Source organism: Harpia harpyja, chromosome 9 (genome assembly GCF_026419915.1).
Source record: "Harpia harpyja isolate bHarHar1 chromosome 9, bHarHar1 primary haplotype, whole genome shotgun sequence".
NCBI classification, from domain to species: Eukaryota; Metazoa; Chordata; class Aves; order Accipitriformes; family Accipitridae; genus Harpia; species Harpia harpyja.
In genome coordinates this window covers 27249152-27270501 of record NC_068948.1, presented here as the reverse complement: position 1 = coordinate 27270501, position 21350 = coordinate 27249152, and the positions used below count along the sequence as shown (strand labels likewise).

General features: G+C 52.2%; 2 protein-coding genes across 6 annotated transcripts; one reads left to right on the top strand and one right to left on the bottom strand.

Moving 5' to 3' along the window:
- Positions 1 to 5062: 5062 nt before the first annotated feature.
- Positions 5063 to 7022, bottom strand: LOC128146535 (uncharacterized). The gene is made up of 2 exons (XM_052797966.1): positions 6208 to 7022; positions 5063 to 5484 (listed from the first exon to the last, which is right to left on the bottom strand). Exons 1-2 carry the CDS (start codon positions 6392 to 6394, stop codon positions 5063 to 5065), a joined length of 609 nt encoding a protein of 202 aa, XP_052653926.1. The 5' UTR covers positions 6395 to 7022.
- Positions 7023 to 7338: 316 nt separating this feature from the next.
- Positions 7339 to 21130, top strand: ADAR (adenosine deaminase RNA specific). 5 transcript variants are annotated; one of them, XM_052795321.1, is made up of 15 exons: positions 7339 to 7636; positions 9958 to 11508; positions 12818 to 13004; positions 13086 to 13243; positions 13652 to 13793; positions 13974 to 14191; positions 14426 to 14582; positions 15593 to 15764; positions 16370 to 16463; positions 17907 to 18035; positions 18147 to 18280; positions 18766 to 18948; positions 19408 to 19520; positions 19907 to 20034; positions 20345 to 21130. In XM_052795321.1, exons 2-15 carry the CDS (start codon positions 10058 to 10060, stop codon positions 20583 to 20585), a joined length of 3507 nt encoding a protein of 1168 aa, XP_052651281.1. In that variant the 5' UTR covers positions 7339 to 7636; positions 9958 to 10057; the 3' UTR covers positions 20586 to 21130. The 5 variants fall into 5 exon arrangements, with proteins under 5 accessions (XP_052651281.1, XP_052651282.1, XP_052651283.1 ...); XM_052795322.1 differs by having other exon boundaries at positions 7613 to 7636; positions 9961 to 11508; XM_052795320.1 differs by lacking the exon at positions 7339 to 7636 and adding an exon at positions 7694 to 8718 and having other exon boundaries at positions 9961 to 11508.
- The last annotated feature ends 220 nt before the right edge of the window (positions 21131 to 21350 follow it).

The following is a 21350-nucleotide window of genomic DNA, read 5'->3' as shown; positions in this document are numbered from 1 at the left end:
AAACCCTGGAGCTTCATTTCCTGTATTAGTGGCTTAGCGCAGCAGATCCCTAACGTATGAAGGCAGCTGTATTTCTGATGCTGCCCACGGAGACAAGGCAAAATTCGTTTAATCTTTGCGTGCTGTATGAAATCTGTTTTTATTAATGGCTTGGGATTAAGGCTTCTCCCAGGAGAAAGAGAATCATGTCCATAAACGCGGATCTCCGCCTCCCTTCGGCCATTTGCCCTTTGCTTTCCCAGCCCAAGGAGGGAGGGAGGATGCTGCTGTCAGTGTGAGGGTCTGGGCATCTTCACCCATCCCAGTGCGATGTGCCCGCAGCATCACTGGTGTTTGCAGTGACAGGACGGGAAGCGCACTTTGGAGGAAAAGAGGGGGAAAAATAAAAAGCTATTGTTTTGCTCAACAGTTCCTTACAGATAGAGCTTTTTATAAACAGTGGGGAACTGCAGGCCTTCCACAGGGGAGACAAAACCCACAAGCAAATGGCTCCACAAGACACGGGTTTGAATTGGCACCTGCCTGCTGGGAGTGAGCGAGATGTGGGAGGTAGCTCTCGGGGATGAGGGAGGGCAGGTAGGGACCAGGGTCTTCGGATCAGGCTCTGCGTTTGCACGCAGGCAGGAAAATGGCTCCAGTGCTGAGCTACGGCTTCTGCACGCCAGCATTTCCCCAGCTCATTAGCAGTGAGCCTCTCTCCCTGTGGAGCAGCTTTTGCTCCCGAGGGGATGGGGTGGGCGGTGAGCAAGGGGGAGCAGTGGCTTCCAGCTGGGCAATCCAGATCTGGTCCACAACTCCCAAGCCCAGGCAGAAAACCCTCCTGCAAACACCTTCCTGTGCTTGCTGCAGAAATAAAATGAGCTGGGGGCCTGTCCTGCAGCTATTTCCATCTCAAATGGACTCCTTTTCCAAGGTAAAATTGAGGCTGCTCAGCTGCTAATTCATCACCCCAGCCTCAGGATTCCAGGCACCGACGGGGTCATTTGTTAGTGTTAATTATCTGTGCGGTGGTGTGAGGTCTGCAGGCCAGATCGCGCCTTCAGAGGTCTGTACAACATCAGCCAAACAGCTCGGCACTGTGAAAACTGCTCCTGAGTCCTCAGGAGCCTGTAGACGGATGGTCAGCCTCCTGCTCCGGGGCCATACAGCTGGGATTCGTTAGTTGCCAGAGCCTGTGATGGTGCCGCTTTTGCACAGTCTCCCTGCCCAGCGGTGACACGCGAGGCTGGGTCTGTGTGCAAGGTCTGGCAGGGTGTATTTCAGCTCCTGAGCTTCCTGCTCAGGCCACAGCTTTTGCACATCAGCTTCCTCTTCTCTCCCAGACACACCTGCAATTCCCGTGAGCACCCACGGAGGATGCATCTGCACGAAAAGATGCCGGGCTCGTGTTAATGGCGTTTGTGCCCCTTTGCATGGTTATCAGGGTGGAAGAAGCCATCTCTGTTTCCCAGAGCCTGCTGGCCTGATGCTCGCACAGTAAGAAGGGTTTCTCAGCAGGAATCAGCTGTAAATTGCAATGGTAAATGACACTTTTCTACCTAAATGGGTATTTCTGGGTTTCCTGCTGGGGAGCAGCCGCTGTGCTGGAGCAGCAGCAACCATCGCCAGCCGGCCGGTGGTGGGGGCTTTGCTGTAAAACCTGCAGACAAGTTATCACTTCATCTGCGATGATATTTCAACAAAAACGAAGACCCAGGGCCAGGAGCAGGGTCTGACTCCCAGGTCTGCTGGGGAGAAGCTGCTGGGTGACAGTAGAGCCCCCCACAGCCACCCTGTGCCAGGGGAAGCCCTTGCACAGGTCAGAAGAACCAAAGAATTAAAACCATAAGGTGGCATTTCTGGAAGCACTAGAGATGTGCAGGGGGTGAGTTTTGACGTGCTTGGCAAAGTCACCACCTAACCCAGAGCAGCCCTTGGCAACGCAGAGCTTGGTTTCAAAGCCATGCAAGGGCTTGGACATCCTTTCAAAAGTCAGGAGTCAAAAAGCAGAAAAGTAACTTCACTGAAAATGAAGTTGAGCTCTTTTCCAATTGAAAAATAACTGGATTTGGGTGAGAAACTGTGAGCGGTTCCCAAGTGAGGCCAGGCACAGGCAGAGAAATGCCCCTGAAGTCTCAGTTACTCCGGATGGTCCCATCCAAGCCTCTTGCTGTGGCTTGGTGAGCAATGGGCACTGACACGGCCAGCTTTCCTCCTTCCTGCTCTCACTGCCTCAAAGAAAGTCGTAGAAGCCGGAGGTGGCCCCGTTCCCAGGTACGGAAGAGGGACCGTCAACCCCACACTGTTCCCTGCACCTCCTCTCCTCCCTCTGCCACACCAAGCTGCGCTGGCACGGGGCCGGGGAGGATGCTGCTTGCTCCAAAGCTGGCACTGAACATTGGTTGAGAGCAACAGGTTTTGTACTAATTAAAGAGGAATCAATTAGGCTGCAAGTTATTCAGCCACCTGGTGCTTCTGACTATTTTTTCCTCCTCCTTCTCTTTTTCCTTAATGTGCTGCTGCTGCTGCCTCCAGGGAAGCCATGAAAGAAGCAAGACACGTTCCAGTTTCTTGCTTTCTTTTAGATTAAAAAATGCTGTTGTGAGGAAATCTGTGCAGGCTGACCAATTAAAGTGCTGTACATGTCCCTGAGATCTGCAACCAGCATCTCTTGTGTCATCCATCACTCCCTCCAGCCACCCTCCTGCCTCTCCATCAGTGTGTGTCGCTGGTTCTGGCAGTTGGTTTGTGCTGCATGAAAAAAATAATCTGCAGCGAATAAAGAAAAAGCAGCGAAGGAGGTGTAATAGGATCCCGTGGGAGGCACAAAGGAGTTCTACATGCAAGGAAGCCCTTCAGAGACCCGGCTGCGCCAGGCTTTCCCCTGCGAGATGGTCCAGTAGAGTCTCTCTGTGCTCAATGGCACGTTAATCAAGAGGCGTGGAGAGCAGCAGCTGCCCGCCCCGGGCGGACCCCAGACTTTGCTGGGCACTGACCTTGAAGAAAATGGTGGAGTCAGCAGGGAGCCCCACGGCAAGCACCGCAAGTGGTGCGGGTGAAAATCGGACACTGGCGTGGTGACGAGCAGCAAGGGAGCAGCAGCCGGCAGCTCTGCCCGGGGCTGCCCAGGATGCCTTTTACCCTCGGGCTGATGCTTAACCCATCCGTGGCTCTGCCCTGGGGACAGATTGTGAAATCCTTTCAATTTGTCTGAGCACATGATTTATCTTGCAGATAAATCAGATTTAATATTAAATATGAAAGGGAATAGCAAAGGGCAAAAAGGGGAACCTAGACTTGGATGGCAATGTAAAGGTCACAGAAGAGAGTATTAATGCCATCTTGGCTGACATGTATTAGGAAGCTCCTTGAATTCTGGCATTAGGGAGGATTCATTAATTTAACTGATTCACTCTCTGGGAACCGAGGCATCAGGTGCGCTAATTCAGAGCAGTGACAGTAACCCCCTTCTCCTTGCTGGTCTCCCTCCAAGCACAAGCTCTGAGGTGTGCTGGGTGGCTTGAGGTCTGTCCAGGGTCCCCGTCTGACACCCTGCAGTGATGCTTTGGCCATCACCCAAGAGATGACAGCTTGGTAAGGGAGAGGCTGATGGGGCTGGAGCCATGCCAAGGAGAAATGTCAGCATCTGAAGCATGCTTTTTCATGGTGGGAGCGGCCAGTGTTCCCACAGCCCCTCTCTGAGCTGGAGGAGCCCCTGGCCATGATGGCACTGGGCTGGAGGAGACCACCTCAGGGTAGGTCTTGCCAAGCAGAGGCTGTGATGGCTATAAAAACATGATGGATGAGCCTCTTAGCATCCAAGAGCTAAAGTTGAAGGCTGTGCTCACGTGGCACCCCCTGCCATGCGGGTGCCTGCGCCGCAGTCTGCCTTCTCCTGCCTATTTCCAAGGGTACCTTTTGTAACAGCCAGAATAAAAACACGCTGCTTCCCACTGCTGCAGCTGCTGTGGGAGTCACCGCACCGGCTCCTTCGCCTGCTGCAGCTGTGCCAGCCCCACCTGCCTTTCCCTGCTGGGCTCCATGGCAGCTCAGAACCAAGAACAAAAGCCATGGGAGCATGCTGTTGTGTCCCTGGAGCACGCTGGTGCCCGAGGGGGATAAGCATTGCGGGGACAGAGGTGCCAGGAGATGTGGCAGAGTTCCCCCTTCCCCTCTGCTCCGCACCAGGAGTTCTCGAGATGAGTAATCGCTGCTGACGTCTTGGGAGCACAGACATGGCAGCTGCTGGGGCTGTATCAAAGCTCAGGTTCGCTCCTTCACCGAGCGGTGAGGAGCCTTGAGAAAAAAAGGTTGTGCAATGCTCTGGATAGCTCTGCTGCTTCCCCAGCCAGGAACCAGCCTCTCGGGAGCAGGAGGGGCAAAGCGGGTGAAAAAAAAAATCGCTTCCTGGGAACCAGCACCTTTCTGTGGTGCCCAGACCGAAGCCCCAGGCTCAGGATGGGGCAGTGTCTCCTGTGCGTTACCTGCACCATTCTTATAGCTACAATAAAAATCTACTGGAAGAAAATGAAGTATTTTTTCCCCTCCAAGGGGAACTAAAGGCACTGGAGTTATGGAGATTTTCCATGCCAGTTCCCAGCTGCACGTCTGTGGCCAGACACAAGAGCGAGCAACATTTGGGAGGACGTGGGAACTGACTCGGCCCAATTCCTCGCTCCACATATGAGGAGCCTGGAGCGCTTGATGGGTGCTTCTGCAAGAAGGCCAAAATTTAATTGAACCTCTTGCCTCGGCAGTGCAAAAGCAGAGCTTGCCCCTGGGGTGGAGGGGAGCAGGCACTGGCAAGGCTAATAATACACCACCACTCCCAGGGCTGCCTTCAATTAAAAAATGCAGTCAGCTGATTTAAGAGAGTAACAAAATGTCCCCTTTGCAGTCAAGCCATCAGCTTTTATCTCCCTTGTAGGAACAGGCTGCCTTCAAGAGCGAGGAAGTGATATTTTAGAGTGTCTAATAAAGCAGTTTAAAATGAAACTCTGTGGAACAATAGCCTTAGCTGAGAACTGGCATTTGAACAGAAAGTCGGGCGGGGGAGCTGTGCTACAATTTATTTCCTCTCATTTCATTTCATAAGAGGGAAGCAAAACAAAGCAGACACCTGAGGCATCTCCAGCTTGTGCTGGAGATTTAGCAAATGCTGCCATCGCGCGGGGAAGCCTTTGCTCAGCCCCGGGGAAACGGTGGGTTTGGGGGAGCCCCCACAGAAGCAGCGGGGCAGGATGAGCCCCAGCATCTGGCCATGCTGGTGCTGGGTGAGCAAAGGAGCCCCCTCCATCCTCCACCAAAATCTGCGGGGATAACACAGGCACCCGCATGTAAGCCGGTTATCAGCTGGCAGCTCCTTATCTCCGGCACAAATTGGCTCGGCTTTACATGGCCACGATGTCGAGAGCTGGAGCTTCTGGTGGTGCGAAGCAGACGCCATGCCTGCATTAATGCCGGGCCTTCGGCAGCTGGTGGCTCTCCCAGTCTCCCAGCACGTTCCTATGGAAACAGATCGGGAGTCAGCCCAATTTTCCATAAAGAAAGAGAACGGAGAATGAACTCGTATCGATTAAGTGGCTATTTGTTGCATTTAAGGTGTTGCAATTCAAGAAGATATATGGCCCCATAACACCAACTATAGATTATTTCATGGGCAGGGTACATCACGTCAACACAGTGGACAGCAGCATTGTAACCTTCCCGTTCTGCCTTAAGAGCAGCCAAGATGAATCACATTCATCGAGGCTGGGTTAAAGCGTGAGATGATCACAAGCAATTAAAAGGGGGGGGGGGGGGGGGAGAACAGATTGAGGAGGTGATCGTCGTGTGCTCCGCGTGCTGTGGAGTCATTTGTGCTTCAGCAGTGTGGGTGGGAGACACTGCTTATGTACACTGGTAGTGCCTGACCCCTGGCGTTTGCGGGTCTGCCATGAGCCTCATCCCAGGCAGGGGGAGGTTGCGCTCCCAAATCTTCCTAGGAATGAAGATGTGGCAATTTCAGCTAGCACGAGGGGTCCTTTTTTAGAAAATGAGTCTCCCCATTAGAGTAAAAAAAAAAACCCCACACCAAAACCAAACTGTGAAACTCAAGCCCCAAATCTCAGAATCCAGAAATCATCTGAAAAAAACACCAAGCCCTGAACAACCCTCAGACTCAGCTTTGAAAAAACGTCACTGAACGTGAGCAGCAGCCAAGCCTGGCAATTCTGGGGCCTGACTCACCATTTCTGCGTGCCTGCAGTGACTCCAGGTTCACTGAAGTGCCTTCGGAAAGCTGCAGGGAAGCAGCCAGGGTGGGTGCAGGGTCCCCACCCAAAGGCACATGCAGCCACCTTCTCTTTGGGATGGGCGGAGGTGCTGGTGGAGACCAGGGTCCTCTGAGGAGCCTATCCTCATGTATTTTGCTCATTCATGGGCAAGTGTAGGCAGATGGCCCCCTAAAATGCATCCAGAGCCCATGCCCGTCCCTCCCGGCTCCCCTCCGCATCCACCACCCTGGCAGAATTGGGGCTGGGGACTCCCAGTCTGATGGTCCTAGATGTGACTATCACTTGCCGGTGGCACTGCAGCAAACAGGTGCTGCCCCGAGCTGCCGGCAGCCTCTGAGCTGTACGAGCCACTTGCGGTGCCGGTACACCTCCTGCCTGGCACCCAGCGCAGTCACCGCCTCAGTACTCGCATCCCTCTGCCAGATGGTAAATGACACACAACTATTTACACGCAGGCAGCAAAGCAGCAGACAGGAACAATCTGTTCTCTGCCGGTAGTTTTCTAACTCACACCACCATTAGGAGGGGTTTTGCCTGTAGAAGGGAGGATCTGCCAGGACCAGAGGCTGTGTCTGGTTTGGGACAGGGGAGAGGAATGTCTCCATCTTCCTGGAAAGGACCGTGGGACAGGGTGGGACATGACTCGGGCCCCAACTGGACGGCCGTTAACAAGCATGTATTAACATGGGGGTGAAGGGAGTCCCACAGGAAGTGGGGAGCCCATGGAGCAAGAAGGAGCCCCACAGGGAAAGGGGGGGGCCCATGGGATGGGGGAGCCCCACGAAGGATGGGGGGCCCGCAGGAGACAGCAGAGCCCCACCACACATGGAGGGCCCGCAGGGAACAGGGGTCCTGCAGGCCATGGGCAGCCCACGGAGAAGGGGGGAAGCCCCGCGGGGCATGGGAAGGCCCACTGGGGATGGTGGGGCTATCGGGGATGGGGGCCCACGGAGGAAGGATGGCACCCCCCCGACCCGATACCCCCCAAACCCGGGGGCTCCCTACACCCCGGGTCGGCGCGCAGGGCGTATGCGCGGCCCTCTGGGGCTGGGGCACATGCACTGCCTCGGGCGACTGCTCCCGCGGTGGCGGACGGTGCCCCGGGATACAGCGGGAGCGACTGCTGCCTCCCGGCCGAGGGAGGGGAGAGGAGGGGTTGGGTTGTGCAGCCTCTCCCGCAGCGGAGCAGGCGAGGGCGGATGAGCCAGGCGACGTTTGGCCCGCGGCGGCGGCACAGCCCCGCGTTGCCCTGGCTAAAGATGGCCGCCGCGCTCTGCCCTGAGGGAAGATGGCGGTGGCGCGGCTCCCTGCGCAGGCGCAGGAGGGCGCTCATGCGTCATCATCCTGCGCCGGCCGCGGCCCCAGCGGCGGCAGCAGAGGGGGTAAGGGCGCGCGGGGGGGGGGGGGGGGGCGGCGACGACCGCGGAGTTAGGCCCGGCTCCAGGTCTCGCCTCGCCGCTAAAACCTGGGCCCCATCGGGCCTTCAGTGGCGTCGGGGACGCTTACGGGGCTCCTGGGCGGGGCGGAGCTGCCTCCCCGGTCCGCGGGTGTCACTGCGACTCCCGTCGGGCCTGGTGACACGGGCCGGGTGGGGGATGCGCTGGGCGCCGGCAGCCCCCCGCAAGCTTCGGGGACGCGGCGTTATCGTGTCCCAGCAGCCGCGGGGCCCTGTCGGGGCCGGGGTTTCGGTAGGGAGGGGTTGCCCCCTCCCCCGGGCGCTTCGCAGGCAGAACGCGTGGAATAAAGTGTCTTCGTCGGTGCCGCTCGTCTCCTTGAGTCCCGGCCTGCGGGAGCCGGCTCGGTAGCCGCGGCCCAGCCTGCCTTCCCGCACGGCGCCTTCGGGCCTCGGGGGGCCTCGCCCAGTCGAGGCCGAGTGGAGCCGTCGTCTGCCGGCATGGGCGCGGGGTGGCTGTGCTGGCCCGTCGTGGTTCTGCTCGGGGAAGGGCCGCGGGTGTGGGGCAGGACGTGCCTTGGTCTCTGGGATCTTTTTTTGCGGTTTAGTTTAAGGTGGCAACCTCTCCAAACCGGAAGAACAGCTGCAGCCCGTGGCTGGCCGGGGCTGGAAGTCCCCGCGGGGACCGGGGGAAGGAGCTTCCCTCCTTCCCTCCGGCGTTCGCTTTCCCGGTCCAGGCCTGGCTGTGGCCGCCGCTGGGAAGGAAGCTCGGGGCTTTGAGTGCTCGCAAAGCCGAGGGTACTTTGGAAAGCCCCAAGTCCTGCCTCCCGCTCGGGAAGAGCCGCGTCCCCTCCCTGCGAGCTCCCCGGGCGAGGGGGCAGCCCCGGGCGGGGCGGCTGCTACGGGAGCGGGAACCGAAACCGAAACGGAGCTCGCAGCCATCTTGCTGGGGTGACTGGTAGCCTGCAGCCGCCCCTCCCTCTCTCCGGGAGATGATCTGCGGCTCGGGGCTTCTTTTTTCCGTTTATTTTCTCAGAAAGTAAGGGAATTTGGTGTATGGATGAGACCGAGGTAAGAGCATTTTTAAAAAACCCCTCTTCCTGCCTGCCAGGATTTCTGTCCTGCCTTTGGCTCAGGGGTCACTTTTAAAACGAGTTCACTGAGTAGGGGGGCAGTGGCCTCCCCGCCCCCCGGAGCTGGGAAGGGGGGAACCCTCCTCACTACACGTGGAGCCCGTGTTTGTCTGGGTTGGTAAAATAAGCCACGGTGGTGGCAGCTGGGTGCAGTTGGGGCCCATTAATGAGCTTGTTTAATGAAAGGGAAATTTCAGTTGGCCTTGAGGTGTGTTTGATGAAGATAGGGAGCTTTATGAAGATAAGACTTGCATCTGAAAAACTATCTTTATGAAGATAGGTGGCTTAAAGAGGTCACTGGGAAGAAGGTAGGACGGGTACCTAGCAGCAGGTATCAGTTGCATGTTTTTATCCACTCATTTCACAACCAGCTGTTGTCAAAGAACTAGAATATATCCTGTGCTGGGTTACTTATTTTTAAAAAGCATATTAAAAGCTTAGACTTACATCCTGTACCCGAGGGGGGTGGCACAGCTGCATGTGATATGAGTTAAATTTGGGCTGCGGTTACAAAAACTTTTCATACCATTGCCAGCTGCGCACCTATCCAATTTCTCTGTGTGTTATCGATTTACTTCCCCTGTGGCATGGTGCTTTACCTCTACAGGTCACATAATGTCCAGGAAGCAAAGGACATTTGGGGGTTTCAGACTTTTGTGGCCATGAGTCTGAAAACCATTACAAGCCTGTTGCAGCTCCGTCCTGTGTGACTGTGCAAGCTGCTTCACCTCCTTGTGCTGCTTTACTTCCTTGTGCCCCCATTTCTCCAACTGGAAAGTGGGTCTGAGGTGGTTCTCTCCCTCAGGGCAGAGGAGTGAAACTCACTTGTGTTTTGAAGCGCAAGGTGAGCCTTCAACAGAAGGCATCATGAACAGACAAACCGCACCTGTGCAGCTAGGTTGAAATTCAGTCCAGTGGGAACAGAGGGTTGCTCTTATGAAAGCTGTTTCTTGTGGTTAACTTTGCCTGCGATTCCCAACTGCTGGGTTCTGTGCTGGGCAGACACAGAGTTTGCTATTTGTGTTTACATGAATAATTTAGACTCAGTAGAAAACAGGAAAGCTTGACGAGGTGAAGATGCTTGAAATGCCTCAGTAGCAGGGAAGCTGTTTAAACTGCATTTCTGGAATCCTATAGTTTTGTAAATAGGTTCTGAATTGTGGTTTTTTCCTCCTAGCAGGCACCTGTTCAGGACGGGAGAGTGCAGAGTGAATTGCAGCTCCCCTTCTTCTGGCACGCAAGCAGCCCGATTCACACGTGTGTTCCAGCAGTGCGCTATGAACAGAGGCGCTGGTCGAGGCAGAGGCTCACATCTTACCTGGTCAAGACGTAACTGCCCCAGCACTAATCAAGGTTTTTTTAACCGCCCTCGTACCCCACGAGAAACTAATCAGGAAACCTTTTTACACCAGCAGTTCCTAACAGAGCGGGATGCTGAAGTCTGTTTGCTTCAGGGACAGGGATCGCGCGACGAATCACACATTAGAGGCGTGCAACCTGCGGCACTAGCTCCTGCAGAGAGATGGCAACCCAGCTGCAGTAGAGGAGGGTGGCATAGGTTCTCCAGCAAGCGTCCGTGGGTAGAGACTTCACCACGTTATTGCCCTCCTCAGTACCGTCATCAGGAGACCTCGGAGAGAGATTCTGACGCCATCAGGCTGAATTTCCAGAGACTGTCTCTTGCTGGACAAGACTGTGAACAAGAAATTCTGAATATTTTCAGGAAGCTTGGGGAGGGGAAGACTTGTACAGTTCATGATCTCGCACATAAACTTAAAACTCAAAAGAAAGAGGTCAACCGCATTTTGTATAAACTCTTCAGAGAAGGCAAGTTGCACAAAGGTGAAGAGACGCCACCACTGTGGAGGATTGCTGGCCCAAGCACAGGGAGAGAAAGAAGCCCCGCTGACCACAGTGGTGGTTGCACAGGTCCAGCTTGTGAGAGCAGAGGAGGAGAGAGGAGTGCCGTTGGCTCAGGAAACGCTGACCCCGTGATGGCTGAGACAAAGGACAAAATCTGCAACTACTTGTTCAGCGTGGCAGAAACAACAGCTCTCAACCTTGCCAAAAACATTGGGTTTTCAAGGGCCAAGGATGTTAATGCCTTTCTTAGCGCTTTGGAAAAGCTGGGAGATGTCCACAAGCAGAACACAAGCCCCCCACGGTGGTCCCTGACAGACAGGAAACGTGAGCGGATGCAGATGAGGCTGAAGGCCAGCGTGGTAATGCAGACGGCAGATCCCACACCTGAATCAGGTTTTCCACCTTCCTCTGTTCCTTCTTGTCCCCAGGAGATGACTGTAGCTTCACCAGCAGCGACAACATCGGAAGAAGAAAGTATAGAAAACGGACAGCAGCCTTTGGGGCAAACTGATCAGAGCGATGCCAGTGACACGGAAGCAGCCCCACCTGAGGACACTAAGCCTGGATTCTCCAGTTTGAGTAACTATGATAACTCTGAAAATGGCAAGTGGGCCACAGATGATATCCCAGATAATCTGAACACTATCAAAAAGCAGCCCAATGAGTCAGAATCCATCATGAATTCCCAGTCTTCCCCCAGTTACGCTGCCCAGTTTGAAACTGCTTTCCCATGTACGCCTGTGGAGAAACTGATGGCTTGTCAGGAGAAGAACCCAGTGAGTGGCCTTACCGAATATTCCCAGTACACATACCAGCACTGTGAGTTTGCCATGCTGGAGCAGAGTGGACCCTCTCACGAGCCACGGTAAGAAAATTTCCTGCTTTTCCTGAGCTGTCTTTTTGCTCAAAATGATCTGACTTCAACTAACTTCACCCACTCAACTTTGTCCTGAAGGGCCTGCTCACTAATGTTTACTTCATTTTTAGAAGGATTAGCCTGGTTGATTCCTTGCAGCAGCTTAAAAAAAACATAACAAGGCTAAAATTTAGCCACAGGAGCCCGGTTTTGGCAACCTGCACCTCATTCTGAACAGTGAAGGTGGGATTCATCTCTTCAGCTAGGTCCCATCTGATTTAATCACTTGGCTTTCAATTTGATTGTATAGGGGGAAACTGGTATCTCTAAGCTACCTCTCAAGATGCCGTCACCCTGGAAGTGGTATAAAGGGAGCCCAGAACAAAGTGCTTGGGTGCAGATATCTTGAGTCAGATGAGGTGAACCCACTCTGGACGTTTCTGTGGTATAGCAGGTCAGAGCGGCTTCCGTGAGCAGAGCACGTAGCGTGACACTAGGATTTGTGGAGTCAGTCTCTGGAGTCCCGCTTCCCCTTGCAAAATCATGGCTGTTCCTGAGCACCAGCGAGACAGTGAAAAGCACCATATGTGCCACAGTGGAATATGTCAATAGATCCGCTAGACAGGAAAATTGGCCTAATTTCTAAAGATGGAGTCCCAGGTTTTTTGTCTGTTTTTTTTGTAAGGAGGGATCTGAATGGATTCAGCCCCATAACCCCTCTCCAGATCTGGTTTGACCCGTTCTTGTTGGAAGCAGGTTTCCTCTGTATAGGGCTGGAGGACAAAAGAGAAGCTGTGTTTGTTAGAGTTCACAGGGAGGAGAGAGAAATATCAAAGGTGAGAGGTTTACATGAGGCAGCACCTCTCTGAAATGGTGTGAAGGCACTGGATAGCCAGGGAAAATGCCAGAGGGATGAGTGACCCCGAATGACTAGGTGCAGATGGAACAGCACAGGCTGCTTTTAAACTTTCTTCATCCTTGTGAAGGGGACGTAACTGAACTGCTTTTTGCATACAGCCATTACATGTTTCTGGCACTTGTGGAACAAGGCAATTCATCCTGTTCCTTCAGAACAAAATCTGGAGCTGCTCCTCTGTCATGAACAGCTCTGGAAATGCGATGAAACGAGGCCCAGATGCAGAGCTGTCGGGACACCCTTGGTATTTTTGTCTTCTGCACATGGCAGCCTGGGTTTGCTCTCCCAGCCAGGAGCTAGCTGTTCCTTCTCACTTGAATTCCAAGAGCAGTCTTACTTGCTTGCTCTGAGAAGACCACACTTTTGTCTCTCAATTTACCTCTTTGGTTTTCTCTTTCAAAGATTTAAGTTCCAGGCAGTGATTAATGGGCGCCGATTCCCACCAGCAGAAGCAGGGAGCAAAAAACTCGCTAAACAGGAGGCAGCAGCTAATGCTATGAAGGTCCTCATGAGTGAAGCAGAGAATGGGAGACACGGTGGAATTAAATGTGAAGAGGCATTTCCCTCTGACAACTCTGAACCGGAACTGGTGAGTCTTATTTTCTTTACTTGTGAGGCTGGTCAAACAGTGTTTAGTCTGAAACTGGTTTCGTCTATCTTCTTGCTGTAGCCTTTGCATCCAGAGCCAGAGCCATCATCTGCACCAGCTCATCTCAGCTTGCTTCCTGGGAAGCACCCTATCAGCATATTAATGGAGTACGGACAAAAATCAGGGAACACGATTGAATTCCAGCTGGTCTCTCAGGAGGGCCCACCTCATGATCCTAGGTATGGAATATTGTTGTCAGCTTTGGGGAGGATAGAAACCCTTTCTTTAATATCCTTCCTCTTCAGCATGCTACGCACGTTCCTGGACTCGTCACTGGCCTAGCTGAGTGCTCCTCTTATCTGAGGAGTCTGGGCATGGCTCCTCCCTCCAAGACATCTGCCTCCAGAAAGAGACCAAAACCAATGCCCTTTTTCAGAGAAAGGATGCTGTTTCTTCTGTCAGACCAGGAACAGGTTCCAGTCCTGTACCCTACCTGGTAGCGCTCTACTGGGAGTATTTAGGGCCATTGTGGTAGATTTAAATTGCAGATAACCCAGAAGGATTTAGCTTGAACTGGGAGAAGGGGATAATAAACAGATTGAGATGCCTATGCTTAACACCTTTCATATGCTATAATGTCCTGTCAGGTTCAGCTACTGTGTGAAAATGGGTGACCAAATTTTCCCTGCTGTGGTAGGAAACAGCAAGAAGGGAGCGAAGCAAATGGCAGCAGAAGTTGCTGTGAAGATTCTTTCTGGAGAGTCTGTACCCCATGTCTTGCCTGAACAGGTACAAAGAGCTTCTTTATAAAACCCAAGTGGTTTGGGTTGGGTCCCCTCCCCTTTATTTCATATTTCACCCCACAAGGTCATGTGCTGGCTCTGGCAGAGGTTTGCTGAGTGCCCTTGGCCTGCGGTAATACCAACTGCTCAGTATTTAACAGCCTTCTCCTGTCTAACTCTGCTCTAGCCTGTTGTGAAGCCCCATGGTGACCAGTCCATGCACAGCTGTGGACCATGGATCGCCACTCCAGATGAATCCAAGGTGGCAAAAGCAAAGGGTGTTGGGGAGCTCATCAAATACCTTAATGTCAATCCTGTCAGTGGCCTGCTGGAATACGCCCGCTCCAATGGGTTTGCTGCAGAGTTCAAACTCATTGACCAGTCAGGACCTCCCCATGACCCCAAGTAAGTAGCTGCATCTGTCCAGGAGGAAATTTTGCACTGTTGCTGTTGTCCTGGAGAAAATTCCTGATGCAGTTTGAGATGGCAACAGGCTGAGCTGCTGCCTCTGCCAAACCTTATGTCTGGATGACAATAAGCTACCTCTACTCCTCTAGTCTCTCCACTGAGAGAATTTAAAAACTAGTCTGAAATCTGTAGGTTCCTTGGTTTCTCAGAGGTGCGCTACTGTCTTTATAGGTTTGTCTATCAGGCAAAGGTTGGAGGCCGTTGGTTCCCAGCTGTAACTGCACACAATAAAAAGCAGGGCAAGCAGGAGGCAGCTGATGCAGCGCTCAGAGTCCTGATTGGGGAAACAGAGAAGATTGAGCGCCTGGAAGGGATGAACATCACTGAGGTAAATCCCCTTCCTCCAAAGCTGGGACTTCTTTTGTAGCCCTGCCTGTCCTGTGCCTTTCAGTCCAGCAGAAAAATGCCTTCAAGATCAACTGTGAGATCTTTGTTCTCTGAAGGTATAGATAAGCTGATATTTTCTTGAAGTGGGTTAGATGTTTCCTCAGGGCACAGACATACTCCTCCCTCTTGCTTTAGGGCTAAATTATCATCAGATTCTTCCACAAGCTACTGAAGTGTGTTCCTGTGGTGGAGCAGGAACATGCCAATTTTTAATTCTGTGACTTTTTTTCCTCCTTCCAAATCCCTTCATGCTGCATTAAAAACTGTGTGTCAGCTCAAAAACTCATGCATCAGATAAGAGCAAAGCTCTGGTTGTGTCAGGATGACTGTCCCAAACCTGTGCTGCTTTAAATGACAGAGTTTTGTGATCTCTTAAAAGCTGTGTTCCAGGCTGCACAGCTGAGCACAGCAGCTGTGGCTCTAAATAGAAAAGCCATCAGGGAGGATTTGTCAGTCAGCAGTGCTGGAGGAGGCAAGTGCCCGTCTGCAATGGGAGTGACTGTGCAGTCTCCTCACAGGCAGCCAGAGAAGGAATTCCTCCAAAGCCAGTAACAGATTTCCTTGGCTGAGTGTCTGGGAACAGGCAAGATGGGTTTTGTTCCTTTGCAATGGGAGTTTCCCCTGGCAATCTTGGGAGGCCATTCCTCAGCCCATTCTGCTTGCTGCCAGGAAGACAGCTTGCTGCTGTCTCTTAATGATCAAAGTGCTCAAAGCAGAACTCAAAGTGTTGGACAAGGTTTTCCCAGAAATACCTAAAAGAACTTCACCCACCCCTTCACACGATAGCATCCATGCACTCAACCCAAAATTGTGCTGCCTGTGGCTCATGTTTTCTGTGTTCCTGCCTTCTGCTTGGATAGCCGTGCTTCAGGTTAGCTACTTCTTGAGCTGTTTAGTTCCATGACCTACTCATGATCTCTTGGCAATCCTGGTCTTGTGTCCCTGCTCCAGCTCCCTGTGAGTGGTAGTACCCTACATGATCAGATGGCTATGCTGAGCCACCAGCGCTTCAACACCCTCACTGCTCGCATCCAGCACAGTCTGCTTGGGCGGAAGATCCTGGCTGCCGTCATCATGCGGAAAGGAAATAAGGGCCTGGGAGCAGTGGTCAGCATCGGAACGGGTATGAACAGCTTCTTCCAGCGTAAGCTGAACTCTCACTTCCCCACTAGATACCCTGTCAGCTATGACTGGGGAATGGCTGTTGCTGTAGGCTTCTTCAGAGAGGGCAAGAAACATTCCCAGGGCTCGTGTGGCGTCACAAGTGATCTGGTTATAGAGACAAAACAAAGCAAATGTGCCTGCAGCTGTATTGCTCTTAATCTTTGCTTGCATTGCTATGCGCTAGTCTGTGCATCAGAGCCTGGATTCCTCGCATTGTACCACACAAGGTCCCCCAGCTTATCTCAGCTGCATGTACCTTAGCTCCCTTCCTAGTTAGCTGCCATGCTTCCACCTGGAGTGGGGGGCTGAAAAGCACTCAGGAAGGGACACTGCCCCTAAACCTGTGGCAATTTAAGTCTCTGCTGTCCCTAAAGTAGTGTGTGCTCTTTGTCCCTTTATTTTCCTAACTGCTTGGATCAGGATAATGATTTAATAGTCAATAGGGTGCTGCTGCTGCTCAGGAGCCCAAAGAAGTAAAACTTAAAGTAAGATGAAACCCTCCCTCTTTCTGTGAAGCTGTGTGTTGACTTCGACACTTGCTTTTTTTTTTTTTTTTTATATCAGGTAATCGTTGCGTGAAAGGGGAGGAGCTGAGCTTGAAAGGGGAGACAGTGAATGACTGTCATGCAGAAATCATTTCTCGAAGAGGCTTTGTGAGGTGAGAGAAGGGGAAACCTGAAGGAGAGGGAGAGGGGCTTGCCCGGAGTTGCTGACCCATTCTAGAGGGATGTCACTGTGACGGTTCCTCGCTGTGTTGAGAGAGGCTGTGATCCTTTAACACTACTGTTTACCCATGTGTTGTTAAATAGAGGGAAGTTATTTCTGATAAGAAGGGGCCATGCCTGAATGGTGCCCAAATTAGTACCGAACTGGAAACTTGACAAGAGCTCAAGGGCTGCATGTGACGTACTTAAAATAAAGCATCCTGCAGAGGCTGCTTGGCCAGCGCACAACACGCTGTTTCAGTTTGAGCACAGCTCTCTCTGAGCCAAGGTGCTGGGGAATCTGCAGGCCAGGTCCCCTTTTGGCCTTTCTGGGTCTGGGTGTAGAAGGCTTCAGGAAAACATATCGAATGTGTTTGCATTGGTAAGTCAGAAATCCTTTTTCACCGGTTGGAAAGGGTTTTCCCAACTAAACTGCACAATTGTTCTCTTTATAAACATTTAGTGTGGCACTTTTTTTTTTTTAAAAAAAAACTGAAGTGAGATGAAGTTGGACTAGCCTTGTTAATGTCTGCCCTTCCAGTTATGAACAGCAAAGACAGCTGCTTTCTTAAAGCCTTTGCCTGCTGCCATTATACTCGGTGTGTTCCTCAGCACTGGAAGGTGTTGAGGGCAGGTCCCTGGGAAGCTGTAAAGTCAGAGGATTGCACCCTTGCTCACTGTCTGTCTCAGCTGTTAATCTTGACGGTTGTGGCTGCTGGGCTGCTCTGGCACAGCAGAGCCTGTCAGAGACGAGAACAGTGAGCTCCACCTTTCCTTGCAAAATAAATCCCTGCACAGGCTCTGCTTGAGGAGTCTCTGTGAAGCTGCAGTTTTTCTGTAGTCCTTGATGCTATGTTGGAGACCTCAGGGTTTTTCTCTGTCCCCGGACAGAAGCAGCCATAAAAGACCCAGTCATTGTAAACAGATCGTGGGGTTGCACTAATAATACCACTTGCATTCAAGTGCCCGTGGGGCTGTTTACTCTTAATGTGCAAACCTGGTGCTGACTAAAGGTGCTAGGTTAACAACCTTGAAGTCTTCTTCACACTCGGATCATATGCATGCAAGCAGCAGCCAGCCAGGCTCCTTTCTCCTGCCAGCGCTTCCCTCTGCTCACCTGACAGAATGCTTATTTTCTATTGTGTGTCCTCTGCATGGCAGGAAATGTGCTTGATTTCATGCCTTTTTTTGTAGCATCAAATGCTATTCATTGGCTTCCAAGTATTCTCAGCCATGGCTCCTGGTCTTTGCTCTCCCATGCGGCAGGAGCAGGTGACTTGGTACGACAGAGGCAGAGCTTGGGACCCTGCCTGTCCTGGGCATGGGCAGTGGTTGGATTGAAGTGCTCCTTGTCTGAGGAGCAAAGCAGCCTTTTGACGTGATGATGTTGTTTTCAGGTTTCTCTATAGTGAGCTGATGAAGTATGACCCATCTAATCCTTCCTCTGCAGAAGAGAGCATTTTTGAGCCAGCAGGAGGGAAGAGACTCAAAATAAAGAGCAGTGTTACCTTTCACCTCTACGTCAGGTTTGTGCAGGGTTGTGTAGGGAGTGACCAGTGTCAGTGGCACCATTGCACCCCCTGGCCCTGGCTGTTTTCTGAGAGTCAGCGCTAACCTGGGGAGTGTTTGTTTTCTAGCACAGCACCTTGTGGAGACGGGGCACTCTTTGATAAATCCTGCAGCGATCAGGCAAGCGTGGTGGGGCCAGCCCAGCATCAGCCTCTCTTTGAGAACCCCAAACAAGGCAAGCTACGGACCAAGGTGGAGAACGGTGAGTGCTTTTGCTCCATCTATGGTGAGGTGGCTCCAGTCCTCTCCTCTGAGCCTTTCTGGGGCTCCAGAGTTTCTTTACCCCTCTCTGTGTGGTGCTGTTGTGGGATTTGAAGCATTCAGGAACCAAAGGAGGTGGGTGAAAGGTATGGGGGCATTAGAGTCCCTTCTCCTTCCCAACTATGTCTGTTGGACTGCTGCACTAGCAAGAGTACAGCTGAAGTTTGCTGCAAAGCTTCTATGTCTCTGACCTCCCTTTCAAGCAGTATTTCATTCTGCTTCAGCCATGTTAAAATGACTTGTCTGTAATCAGTACTGAGTTCCCTTTTTCATGTGATACTAAAATGTTCCCAGAACCTGGTGACAGACTGACTCCAGAGGTCACTCCATACCTGTGCACAGAAGATAGTTTCTTGTGCCGCTGCTGATGGGGTTTTGAGTTATTGAATATCTGACTCTACGGAAAATCTTTCTTCTCTTGTGCAGGGGAAGGTACCATTCCTGTGGAGTCGAGTGACATTGTGCCCACGTGGGATGGGATCCAGCATGGGGAGCGGTTACGAACCATGTCCTGCAGTGACAAAATCTTACGCTGGAATATACTTGGCTTGCAAGGAGCACTGCTGTCACACTTCATAGAACCGGTTTATCTCAGCTCTGTTACACTTGGTATGAGACCTGCCATCCTTTCTGGGCTGGGATGGATGTGCTGCCCTGCTCCTTAGAACTGGGCTGCAGTGACAAGTAACCTCCCTTCCCCAAGTGATGGAAAAGCTTGTTTGTGGAGGCTGTAGGAGTAACAGACTGAAATGTTGTTCTTGGCAGAGCTGTGCTGTTTGGAAGTGAAAAGGGAGTTTGTGGATTTTATGCTGTGGGTGGAGTGGGTTTTTCTCCAAGGTTCTTGATTTTTAGAAGGCACATGTGATCTAGGAGGGCGAGACAAAAATTGCCCATTTGTGTCTTTGGTGAGAAATGTTGCAGTCTATAAACCTTCATCTTACACACCTGGGATACACGTAGCCCGTGAGCTTTCTGGAGCTTGTGAGAAGTGCTGTGATTCTTGGGGTTTGGCCTGTCCATCACCCATGCCGTTCCTGTTTCCTAATGCCTTCACGTCTGTCTTCACAGGTTACTTGTACAGTCAGGGTCATTTAACACGTGCAATCTGCTGCCGCGTGGCAAGAGATGGGAACGTGCTGCAGGAAAAGCTCCAGGCTCCGTATCATATTAACCATCCTGAGGTAGTGTGGGCTTGGCACCTCTTCATCCTTCTGTCCCCCCCTTCCACCTTTGCCCTTGGGTTTGGGCCTCACCAAGGTGCTCTGCAGGGGGGTCACCTGGCAGAAGCTCTCCAGCCAGGGTCAGGAGGTTAATGGCCAGAAACCTGCCCCCTCTGTGTCATCCCACAGTGCCTGCGGGTTAGTGGGAATGACTTGGTCTGGGAATAAGGAGACCAAGGCCACCCCCGTAGCCTTCAGCTTAGTAAGAACCTAGGGCTTGCTGCTCTCAGGAGTTTGGGATGAGCTGAACCCCTGCCTGCAGGGGATGGAAGAGGCAAGAGGCTCCCCTTACCAGTGAGTTCGTGCAGCAGGGCCAGCGTTAAGAAACCCTCTTACCTCTTACGCAGGTTGGGCGAGTCAGCGTATACGACTCTGCAAGGCAGACGGGCAAGACGAAGGAGTCTTCGGTGAATTGGTGTCTTGCTGATGAAAGCGAAGTTGAAGTGTTGGATGGCACAAAAGGGAAAGTAGATGGGTAAGAAGAGCCTTTCCTGACTCTGCTTTTCTGGTTGGGGAAAGGGGGGCAGCTCTGAAGTCGAGAGTACACTCTGTGCTTTTACAGCACCTTACATGTGGGGAGGGTTGGAGAGAGGCATTTCAAACTGACGTGAGCGAGTGCTCTTGAAGCAAAACAAAATATTGCCCAGCCCGGCCCCTACAACAGAGCCTTGCTGAGCCAAGAAATCTTGCAGGCATCCAATTGTGGGGTTTTCCCTGAGCCCTCTGCTCCTCTTTGCTCTTTTGAGCATCACGTCCTTCATTGCTGCATTTGTCTTCCTTCTCAGGCCGAAGCTAGAGGTGTCTCGTGTGTCCAAGAGGAAAATGTTTGCCCTGTTCCAGCAGTTATGTGCCAAGAACAACTGCAAAGACCTGCAGAACCTCTCGGTGTATTCAGATGCTAAGGAGGCAGCCACGGCGTACCAAGAAGCCAAGCAGTGCTTCTTCAGCACACTGGAAGAGATGGGCTACGGCAGCTGGATCCGCAAACCCCAAGAGGAAGATAATTTCTCTCTCCCTGATGCATAATGAGACACCCTGCGTGTGTGTGGGGGTGAGTGTGCACAGGCGTGTGCGTGGGTGTTTGCGTCCTTCTTTCACCACCTTCTTTTTGAAGTGGAATCCGGAGTGTGCAGCAGTTGCCCCTGTAGGCCTGGCTGCCTTCTCTCTCTGCTCTTGTTACTCTGAGACCCTGCCCTTTCTCTTTTTAAAACATGCATGAAAATTACTGTCTTTTTTTTAAGCTAGGGCAGGCTCAGTCCCCGTTTGCTTTTATGTTTTTTGTCTCCTCATTTTTTAAAAGAAGGCACAAGAAACCAGAGGGATTCTCAGACTGTGAGCTTGAAGCCTTTGGACCGTGCACTACAGATCCCTCTGGCAGGTTTTGAGGCAAATTTTCTCTTTTGAGAAAAAAAAAAAAAGGCTGACTGGCTGGTTTTATGTGTCTCTGTCAGAAGGTGGCTGGCAGCCTGTTTGAGCTGGGACATGGGACTGATCTCTGCAAGATGCCAGCAGGACCAGCGTAACATTCCGTGTTAATAATAAAAAAAAGAAAATTTCTGTAGTATTAGCTGGCTCTGTGCCGTGGGTGTGTTAATTCCTGCAGAGTGAAAGAGGGGCCCTGGGTGGGAGTTGGAGAGGAACAGAGGTGAATTATGATTTGCTAAATGACGAATGGGTCTGTGTAGAACTGGCAGTTGTGAATTAAGCGTCTTGCCTTAAGCCAGGGGCTCACTGGGCAGAATTGAGCCCTCACAGGGCTTGAGTGTGCCCTGAAATGACAGGGCAGGGTTC